The following is a 10949-nucleotide window of genomic DNA, read 5'->3' as shown; positions in this document are numbered from 1 at the left end:
AAAAAAAAAAAAAGTTTGAAAAACACCGATCTATGTACAAAATGCCAATTCCCCCCCCCAAACAGTTTATACCAATTTTGACTTCCACCTGCATTTTCTAAATTCAGTGGCTTTTTTCTCTCCTTACTCCCACATGCCCATATACATGCACATACATATTCATGGGGCAGCACCCAAAGCATACCAGTGTACCACAGGAGGGTCCCAGGATCTTTCCTCTTCAGCTTGTTGTCTCTATCCCAGGGTCAGGGCTCCTGGCAGCCAAATTGTCAGGGGAAAGTAAGGAGTTGCAAGGGGGGAGATGGTCTTAAAGAATCTGCAAGGGGCAAATGCTCAGGCTGAAAAGCAGCCCTTCTTCACTTTTCTGCTTAGTTTCACACCTGGGAAAATAAGCCAGCTCATGAGGGCTAGTGTGGTAGTAGGGGGTAAGATGGTTGTTGCCCTCAGGCCTGTTCCCTCCTGGTTCAGCATAGCCTTTGAGTACTCTCAGGTGGAAATGTCCCAGATTCCACACAAAGTTGGCCCTAGGAAAAGAGGTAAACTCCTGCCATCCACTGTAACAGGCCCATTTGCTCTGCAGCATGTAACAGGGACAGGAACAGGGACTGTGGAGTTACACAGATCTGAATTTGAATTCCAAATTTGCCAGTTATAACTATGTCCCTTGGGCTATTAATTTAACCTCTTAGACTTGGTTTTCCTTTTCTGAAAAAAAAAATGCAATAATAATCCCTACCACAATGAGATATGATATATGAAGCACCTGGCACCACATGTGGCATAGATTGGGCCTTCAATAGAGGCTACTGCCTTGTCCCCTTGCCTTGCATCTGAAGGTTGTCCTGTGGCTCGCAGCCAGTAAAGATCTTGATTTTTACCTGTGTTGTAGTGCTTGGTACAATAGCCTAGATCCTTCTCATCCCGTAAGATAAACTGGGGCAGAGTCAGCCCCTCAGCCACTTGGACAGCAGGAGCATCTTCCAGCCACTCAAACACGAGGTCATTCATGGTGTAGCCAACTGAAAGTGACAGAGATGGCAGAGGGCTGCAGAGTGTGGGTGTTGGGTGGGGATAGAGATAGGGTTAGAACTGGTGGGAGAGAACAGGTGAGGAGTTAGGCCTGGGGTTTAGAAGCTTCATGCTCATCTTAGAAAGGAAAACTGTTTTGAAGAGGGCATTTGGTCATTATCTCATAGGCCCATCCTAAGTTGGTAAATCAGAAAGATTCAAGATTCCTCTTCTACCTAGTTCTCAAGCTCTAGGAAGGCTCAAACAAATTATTCCGGCAGACCTAGAAAGCAGGTCAAGAGGGTTGGAAAGATGTCAAGGAACCCAGCTGGGAGCCTCCTGCCATATCTCAAGCCCAGGGGAATAAGCATGTGTTCCAACCACATGTCTTGATCTGAGCCAGCCTCAGAATCAGGGCTTCTGCCACCTCACCTCAGGGAGGAGAGGGCTATTTATATCTTGCCAGTCATGCATGGGACAATGTGTATACAACAGACTTCTAGCCAGGGCTTTGAATTAGGACAGATTGAGAGCTAACATCTGAACATGCCAAGTTTTTCACAGATAGCTACCAGTTCCTGAAGGCTTATGCCACATATATGACTATATTCACACATGTCAGGTAGGGATGGAATAGAAACACCAAGGCTCACAGACATCCAGTGTAGGGTTTTGACCCAGAGTACCTGTGTGACTTTGGGTAAGTCATTTCACCTTCTATAAAATGGTGATAATAGTAGCTTCTCTATCTACTTTTCAGAGTTGTTGTGAAGGGATAACGAGAGGCTGGATATGAAAGTGGTTTGTGAACTGTAAAGAGCTGACCCACACAGGATACATTCTATTCTTCACAGTTATTATATGCTGGAAACAGCCTTACAAGCCTTCTTCTCTAAACACCAAATGGATGGATCTTGATCTCACAGACTTCTCTCACCCAGGAGGTGGGGACAGAGTGGAAATAGGTAATGGTCCATCCTTATCTTCCTTCAGCTCCTTTGCACTTTGGGCAGCCCCTACATGTTGGCACCCCTGCTATAGAGGAGCCATTGGCTGACTTCTCTGCTCTAAGAACTGTCCTCTGCCTAGTACTGTCATCTCCTATTTCTCTACATAGCTTATCTGTGTTCATGGGGAATCAGGATTCAAAGAGTGTACCCACCTTGCCTACACTGGAATTTTTATAGGTATCTTCAATGTCTTAACCCAGTGGAATAAAAGTAGAATGACTTTAGGCACTGTGAAATGGAATATATCTTTGGGCAAAGAAGGTGCCCCTCAAATAGCCCCCCCAATAAGTACAAGCACATTTGTGTGTAAGGCTGGCACCTCTCTATTCCCTGGCCCTGTGGAACAGCTGGATCAGCAAATAGTATGCAGATACAGAGGCCTGACTCCTAGTCTCATCTGGGCCAAGAATTGACTGAGTGTGCTTGGGTAAGTCACTCTCCACTCTGGATGGTCCTTCTGCTTTGTGGAGTACCATGGGCTGGGGTTAACTTGCTTTCATTTTAGGCCTTGCTATGTGACTCCCTAGAGAAACTTACAGCTCTCCAACTGCATTGTGCAGGTCTGAATGTCCATGGGGAAGTTCTTGAGATCCATTGGGCAGGACAAAATGAGGGTCAATCTGTGAGGACAGTAAGATGAAGGGAAATCATTTTTGCTGGAACCCAGCACAGCACAGAGGAACCCTCCTCCCATCCCTCAGCCTCCATCTCCTGGCCATTCACCAGGTGCACCTGATGCTGTAGAGCACATTCCCATTCTTGAAGATGCGTAGTAACTTGTTGTCTGTGGTCACTTCATGGAAGTTGGCCCCTTTCTCATTGGCAAAAAACAGGTCTGGCTTCCAGATGGAGTCCAGCATGGAGGGATCGAGGTCCAGAGAGTCATCAGGATATTCTCGGTATGCCAGGCGTGGGTCATTCCACTGCTGCCGCAAGAAGACATTCACCCGGTAATCCTTGGAAGGTGCAGAGATGAGCCCATCAGAGACAGTGCTATTCCCAAGACCCAACCCAGCCTGCATGGGCAAGAGAGCCATGAGGAGGAAATGCTGGAAGTGCTTCTCGAGGGCAGTGGGCATTTTCCACCAGAGAAGGACCCTATCTTGAGCTGATATGGCAAATATGGGCAGGGAAAGGCCATTCATTTAAGTACTTACTATGTGCCAGACTCTCTGTTAAGTGGTTTATTTATATACATCTCTTTTAAACCTCACACCAACCTTGTGAGGAGAGTGTTGTCACAATCTCCATTTTACAGATGAAGAGACTGAGACAAAGATTTAAGCAATCTGTCTAAGGTAACACAACTATGAGATGGCAGAGTCAGGGTTTGAACACCCAGATTTGTCTGTCTCCAAAGCCTGTGTTCTGCACCAAGCTGGTTCACATGTTTGACTATTTGCTATTTAGGCCAGTGTGTCTTTAGCCATACAAATTCAGGGCTAGGGAAAAATGTCCTTCCAGTGACCAAATTCAGACATTCCATGGTGTTAGCCATGACCATGAACAAGGAGACGATGGACATGGGAGGAAGTGCTTACTATCAGGTGGGCTTCTCTCATTCACCCTAGAGTGGAACTGAGGAACAGGGAGACCCCTTACCATGGTGGTCTCGGTGACGGAGCCAAAACTGTTGATGAAGATGTTGCAGGTCACATTCACAGGTGGGCCTGAGGGTAGCAAAGCACAGCCCATTGGCAGAGCATTCCAGGAGACTGGGATCAGGTTCCAGAACTTTCTTCCTTAGCTTCAGGTCAGGGTACTCCTGGGAGAAGGCAGTGCCAGCTACACAGGCCCATGAGCAAAAGGGAGGGGAGGGTCCATGTGAGCTGTAAGAACCCTAGACCTCCAGCCTCCTGTCCTTGGGGCAGGTGATAGGGTCTGGCTGGGTAATTGTGCTACTGAAGTGTTAGGGAGGGAGGGACTTTTGTAGGATGTAGGTTTCTTACCTTTAAAATTGGGCCGAATCCTGGCATCATATCCAGATGTTCGCCCCATAAGCTTGTCTAGGAAATCAGAGGGGGACATGGGCTGGGACCCCTTGGCCTCATATTTGACTTCTTCTTTTGCTAAGGCTTCCCTGCACAGGAGAAGTAAATAAGTCTGAGACCAGTTGTATTCTGCATTTCTCACAGACTCTCTCACTCCCAATCCCTACCCACCTCTGGCTGATTTCCCCATGAGGCAGGATAGGAGAGGATGGGTTTCTGGGTGCCATTTGCAAAATGAAAAGAACAAAAACAGCCATAAACCAACATGGCAGCTCACCAGTCAATACTACAAAAGTGCTTTTGCATAGATTAAACCTTTGTACTCTTACAATTCTCAGTGAGATGGGAGCAAGTACTGTTATTTTCACTTTATAGATGAGAAAACTGAGGCTTCAGAAGGAGAAGTAACTTGTCCAAAGTCATAGAGTTAATGAGTGACAGGGTTAGGAACCAAACTTTGAGCTGAAGCCTTGTCTGTTTTTCTCTTTGAGAGCACCTAAAGAAGAGTGATGGCTCACTGGAAAATGATGTGGCTGCTGCAACATTTTGCCCACCTGGCCTAGCCAAGGATGGAAAGGGGTCAAAAACAACTTGTGTTCTAAAGAGCTGGTTTTGGTTGCTTGGTTTTCATGCTGGGCTGCTCAGGATCTAGAACCCAGCTTCTGAAGAAGGAGTCTTGGTTTCTGGCATGTGCTCTAGCAGGAACTTCTGTTTTGAGCTGTGTTTTAGTTCAGGGCTATGGCTGTTGTAGACAGGTGAGCTAGTTTTGACAAATATGGTGGAAAAGTGAGACACTGGGAGCATGGGAAAGCCCCGCATGGGGTGGATGTGCTGAGGTCAACTTCCATCTTTTCCCCCTTAACAGCTTGATTTTGAGGAAGGATCCAGTGTGCTTTGGTGTGGCTTAGAAGCCAGCCCCCTTCTCTTCTGACAAGTTTCCCTCTAAGAGCAACAAGGCCCCTTCCACATGTCTGATTACCAGCTAACAGACTAGGGACCAAGGGTTCAACAAAGCATTGGGAGCAGGGTTAGAGTTCAGGGTGGACTCCAGGCTAGGCCAGGTACCTCCTGCCCCATCCTGCCATCATTGCTAAACCAGACAGTAGCACTGCCACTGCTGCTACTGCACTGTGGGGCTGGGCAGCAGGATGACCATGTCCTCTTAGGTCCTAGTATCCTTTGAGCCAGAAGGTTCCTCTTTCCTAGGAAATTCATGCACAAGCCGGTGAGCAATAGAATAATAAAAAGGGTTAAGGCCGGTGGCACCTGTAGAGCAGTAGGTAGGGCACCGGTCACATTTACCGAGGCTGGCAAATTCAAATCTGGCCTGGGCCAGCTAAAATTCAACAATGACAACTGCAACAAAAAATAGCCAGGCATTGTGGCAGGTGCCTGTCATCCTAGCTACCTGGGAGGCTGGCAAGAGAATCATTTAAGCCCAAGAACTTGAGGTTGCTGTGAGCTGTGACGCCATGGCACTCTACTGAGAGCCACATAGTGAGACTCTCCAAAAAAAAAGAGGGTGTTAAGGCACCATAATAAATATTTGCACATCTCATCTAGTTTAGTTCTCACAGAGCCCTCTCAGAGAAGTGTTATGATTATCCCTATTATATAAATGAGACTAAGGATTAGTGAGGTGAAGTGACTTCTTCATGCCCTTATAGCTAGTGAGTGGTAAAGTCAAGATTTTGAACTCCTGAGCTATTGACTTCAAAATTAGGTCTATGTAGGCCAGGTGTGGTGGCTCATACCTATAATCCTAGCCCTCTGGGAGGCTGGTGGGGGGTGGATTGCTTGAGCTCAGGAGTTCAAGATCAGACTAATCAAGTGCAAAACCTTGTCTGAACTAAAAATAGAAAAAAAACTAGCCAGGTATAGTGGCAGATGCTTGTCATCTCAGCTACATGGGAGGCTGAGGCAGGAAAATCACTTGAATGTATGAGTTTGAGGTTGCTGAGAGCTAGGCTGATGCCACAGCACTCTGCCCAGGGCGACAGAGTGAGACTCTGTCTCAAAAAAAAAAAAAAAATAGCTCTGTATATCACAATACTATGATGCAGACAGCCCAGGGTAGAAGACCAGGAGCCAGAGTGGAGGTCAGTGACAGTCCTAACTTGACCTCGTAGAGTCCTGTATCCTTAAATCACCCTGGCAAGAGGGAGGATAGAGGTCTCCCTGACCCCTAGCAGAGGCTTCCAGAGCAGGTGGCCTAAGCAGATCTTAAAATCCGAGGAGGCTGGTGGTGGTGCTGGAGCAAGCAAAAGACTGTGACTTTACCACAGAATTTCCACGCTAGCCAGGTGCTGCTGCTGCTGCTAGCCACCTGCCACCTGGCTGCTGGGAGGCCACATGGCCCTGCACATGGAGCAATTGTACCCTCCCTACCATCTTCAGTCTCACTCTCAGGTCACCTCTCTTGTTAGTCCCAGCCCTTGCACCCTGGCACAGGCTGTGGGCTCAGCTGTCTTGGGCCCCAATCCCTGTTGCAGCCACCTCTTCTGGGGCTACTTTGTCTGAAGACCTAAGAGAATATAGTCACTGTGTGCAGCCACTCATTCCTGTTTTTCATTCCTGGAAGTCCCACACACTGGCAGGACCTAGGAGTCTCCAGAGTTGAGAGTCTTTTCATGAAAGGCTATGGGGTAGGGTGGGGAGGGAACTCTTCTGCTGCTGGGTACCTGCGTGACCTTAGACTGGTCGCTCCCCCTTGCTAGGCCTAAGTTTCCATATATTCAATGAAAGACTTGGACTCCAGACTCTCTAAGGACCCATCTTGCTCTCGCTGCCTCCACTCTTTAAGCTCTAGTAGGAAAGTTGCTACTGCGGCTCAGGCCTTGAGACAGCCTATTCTCCATGAAAGACAGCAAGGTCAAGCTGGGTGTTCCCTTCTGCCTGAATTCTCCTGTCAAGCCCAGCTGAGCTGCTATTCCACTTAGAGCTGAATTAGAAGTTTTAGAAGTTTAGAAGTTTCCTTTAGAACTCCTTTAGAAGTTTCCTGCTTCACTCTGCCTGCCTGCCTGCCTGCCAATGTGTCTGCAAGCAGTGGGCAAGCAGCCCTGGCTGTTCCTTAGATTAAGAGGTAGAGGAAGAGAATGCTGTGGTGGCACTCACTCTCTCCTCCTTTGGGAAACACTCCTCTTATTTTCTGAGACAGAGTCTCCCTCTGTCACCTTGGGTAGAGTGCCATGCCATCATAGTTTACAGCCACTTCAAACTCTTACACTCAAGCGATCCTCCTGCCTCAGCCTCCTGAGTAGCTGAGACTACAGGTGCCTGCCACAATGCTTGGCTCATTTTCCTATTTTTAGTAGAAATGGGATCTTGCTCTTGCTCAGGCTGGCCTCAAACTCCTGAGCTCAAGTAGTCCATCTGCCTTGGCCTCCCACAGTGCTAGGATTATAGGCGTGAGCCACTGCACCCAGCCATGAGGCACTCTTATGACCAGGTCAGTCCAAGCCACAGCTATCTTTCCTGCTCAGATTACCCTGACAACATAGACTGACTCCTGGTCTAATGAGAAAGGGACAATTGGTGTGGTGCCAGGTACAGAAATCTCAAAGCATGTCTTGTCTACAAGCCCAGGAAATAACTACTACTTGGTGCCCCTCAAGAGATAGTGAGCAGCCATGTGCACATAGCAAGGTGACTGTAGAGCAGGCATCCTCAAACTATGGCCCATGGGCCACATGCAGCCCACGTAGGACATTTATCTGGCCTGCCCAGTGTTTTTGCCACAGCTGCCTGTCCTGCTTAGCAGCTGACTTGTCCCGGGGCCACAGTCCGGCCCTCCAAAGGTCTGAGGGACAGTGAACTGGCCCCCTGTGTAAAAAGTTTGAAGACCCCTGCTGTAGAGGGCCAAGGTTTGGCCATCCCAGCTCTATCCTGATGTGGTATTGGGGCAAATCCCTGCTACTTGAAGCCTCTCAGGTAGGCAGCTGATAGATATTGCTGTTATTCTTAGGGATCATAACAGTGTGTGGCCCTGCTAATAAGGAGACAGACTGGGTGGCAGGACAGACAGCACCATTCTGGGGTTCAGCTATCTGGCTCCTACCCAGGCTCGGGAAACTCCTAGCCATGCAGAAGCCTTTCCACCCGCACTGGGGACTTGACATCTTTAATGAAAAGCTCCCGGGTCTTGACCAGGGAGGGTGTGTCCTACCCTGGAGCCCTCCAGAGGGGGTCTTTGTGCAAACTTAGAGGAAATTGTGCCACATACCCCAGCTGCCCCCCAGCTGGTGTTTGCATGCACCTCCTTCTCACCCCCACACTCAGCTCACCTGAGGAGGACCTGCCCTGTCAGGGTCCAGAGGAAAAGGAAGGAGAGAGTTGCAGGAGCAAAAGTTGTCATTCCGCAGGGATCTTGGAGCCCTTTCTCAGCCTGGCTGCCAATGTGAGAGGGGATATCCCTGCAGAAACACCACAAGTACAGAGCCTGTCTGCAACTTGGGCTGCTCACAATGAGCCGGAGTAGCCAGGCTAGGAGTTGCGTGCTCTCTCCTCTTCTGCCTCTTCTCTGCCCTGTCTTTACCAGTCAGGGGCCAGAACTATTCCCTTGGAAAAGATCCTGACACAGATAACCCTACTGGATCCTGCTTGGGATCGTCCTGGGCTCCGGAGGGCCTCAGGCTGCCAGCTGGAAGCTAGAAAAGATTTTCTTTGGGCAGCAATCACTCTCCAAACCCTGGAGAGTCTTGGAGGGGAGGGAGGAGGGAGACCAGTAGGAAGATATTTCCCTCCCTCTTACCTCCCCCTAGATGCACCCTCTGAAAGCAGCAATTTAAAGGCACAGTCTGCAGCAGCTGGAGGGGATTCAGAGCGTGTGTGTGTGTGTGTGTGTGTGTGTGTGTGTGTGTGTGTGTGTGTGAGGAACTTGGGCTGCTGCTGCTGTTTCCGGGGAACCAAAGGTATTCTGTTCAGCCTCTAACTCTCCAGCTAGAGGAGGGCATGTAGGTGGCCCTGCCCCCACCCCCAGCTTTCCTTTTAGCCTGGAGCTAATCTGGAGCCCAATGGTAAAGTGCTAATGATTTTTATAAGGGGAAAAGACCTGAGAAGGTTTAGGCAGGGAGCTACTGGTATTCTCAAGTTGACAGCTTTAGGTCCCAGAGTAAGGAGGAGACTGAGGGCTGGGGCAGCTCAGGGGATGGAAAACAGAGGAACTTCAGAGCCCTTCTCTCATGTAGTCTGCCTGCCTGACAGTCCTTCCTGGTAGTTGTGCATCCTTTCCCCTGACTGTTTCTCTCCCTCAGGTTGTCTCAGATGAGCTTTGGGCCCTCTGTAGCTCTTAGAATCCCTCCTCCCTGACACCCCTTCCCCAGCTTAGTTCTGTGGAGGGATAGCAGAGTTGGGGTGGGGCACAGCAGGTTTTGCAGGCTTCAGAGGAATCACGGCACGGGCAAGAGAGCAGTGACCTAACAGCCCTCAAACCCAGGACGGAAAGAGGCAGAGGGGTAGGCTGCTCTGCTCCCTTGCCTTCTGCACATTTGCTTACAGCATCCAGGTGCTTCAGCACTTCCATTTTCTCATTTTCTTTCTTTCTTTCTTTCTTTTTTTTTTTTTTGGTCGAGCTGGGTTTGAACCTGCCACCTCCAGTATATGGGGCCAGTGCCCTACTCCTCTGAGCCACAGGTGCTGCCCTTCAGCACTTCCATTTTCTCCTGCCTGACCCTTCCTTAAATGTTCCCATGTGTCACCTAAACAGCTCTGGGACTTCCCCTCACCCCTAGTGCCTCCCCTGGTCTCTCTCCTTTTCTCTGAGATCTCCTCTTCTCTTCTTCCCTCTGTCCCTGAAGTTTGCCTTGATCTATCCTCTCTCCACCTCAGTCTCTAATCTCCTATTTCCCATTTTTTCTCTGTCTCACCTGCTGTGTCTGTCTCCTTTCATCTTTCTCCCTTACTTTCTCTCCACCTCCATTTTCTCTCTCCCTCCCCCTTTATCTTCTCTCTCACTCTCTCCTCCAAAATGACAGCAATGAGAAGCCAAGGATTTTCCTTTTTCCTTCAGAGATAACTCTCCCACCTGCTCTGCTGAGTTCTGATTGTATGTGTGCTGGGGAGAGGGGTTTGTGCCACCTTCCATGGGTCAATCCCTTCCCAACCCTGCCAGAGAGGGGCTAGAAGGCAACATGGGTGGAACTTTTGCTTCAGCTCCCTTTTGGCTAAGGGATTTAAGGAAGAGGAATTTTCAAACCATGAATGAAAGGGAAAAAAGAGAATTTTAAAGAGTACACACTACTAAAATATCAATGGGAGAGCTGGGCTTTTGGAGTTGGGATTGAGAACATTACAAGCCTCAGGTAATTCCTATATGGTCAGTAAATGCAAAATACCAATTATCCTAGAACATCTTCAGCCACTCTCTCACCTGCTCACACTCCCTCATTTCCCTTAAATGTCACAATCCCCACTCCTCTCAGGGCTAAGCTCAGGGCTCGGGAGCTGGCAGGAAGGTGGGAGGGAGATCCTTCTGTCCTATGTGTAACACATTCCCTCTGGCAAACCTGATCATGTCACTTCACCCACCTCAAAACTTCAACAGCTTCCCATTGCAAAGGCTGCAGTTTGAGGTCCTGCATGATGTGGTCTCTCTGCTCATTGATAGAATTGCCTGTTCTGTGTCTCCAGCTTCCCCTTTATCTAATGTACTCTTCCCTCCATTCTTACCCTTCTGGACTGAGTTTTGCTGTCACTCTGTCAAAAGAGACTTCTGCAACTGCCCCCCACCCCCCTCAGGTCTGGGGTAGGAGGCTCTCCAGTGTGTTCCTGCAGGACCCTCACTATATTATGAGCTCTCCTAGAACAGAGACACATCATCCATCAATCTCCAGCTTACCAGAGGCAATTAGTGAAAACATTTGTTAAAAGATGCATCCTGGGCTTGGCGCCTGTGGCTCAAGCGGCTAGGGCGCCAGCCACGTACACCTAGGGTGGCGGGTTC

At 49.0% G+C, this 10949-nt stretch overlaps 1 protein-coding gene across 1 annotated transcript in view; it reads right to left on the bottom strand.

Moving 5' to 3' along the window:
* GLRA4 (glycine receptor alpha 4) overlaps positions 1-8802 on the bottom strand; it is a 24887-nt gene extending 16085 nt beyond the window's left edge. Inside the window, exons 1-6 of the mRNA XM_003802498.2 lie at positions 8293-8802; positions 3968-4098; positions 3621-3688; positions 2751-2974; positions 2556-2638; positions 879-1019 (exon numbers count right to left, since the gene is read on the bottom strand). Coding sequence (XP_003802546.1) covers positions 879-1019; positions 2556-2638; positions 2751-2974; positions 3621-3688; positions 3968-4098; positions 8293-8363 — 718 coding nt within the window. The 5' untranslated portion in view covers positions 8364-8802. The remainder of the gene's footprint in view (positions 1-878; positions 1020-2555; positions 2639-2750; positions 2975-3620; positions 3689-3967; positions 4099-8292) is intronic.
* Positions 8803-10949: the final 2147 nt, after the last annotated feature.

This window comes from Otolemur garnettii, unplaced genomic scaffold (genome assembly GCF_000181295.1).
Source record: "Otolemur garnettii isolate 467f Iridium unplaced genomic scaffold, OtoGar3 scaffold00248, whole genome shotgun sequence".
Lineage (NCBI taxonomy): Eukaryota > Metazoa > Chordata > Mammalia > Primates > Galagidae > Otolemur > Otolemur garnettii.
Note: the sequence above shows the minus strand (reverse complement) of the source record. Positions and strands in the feature narration are given on the sequence as shown.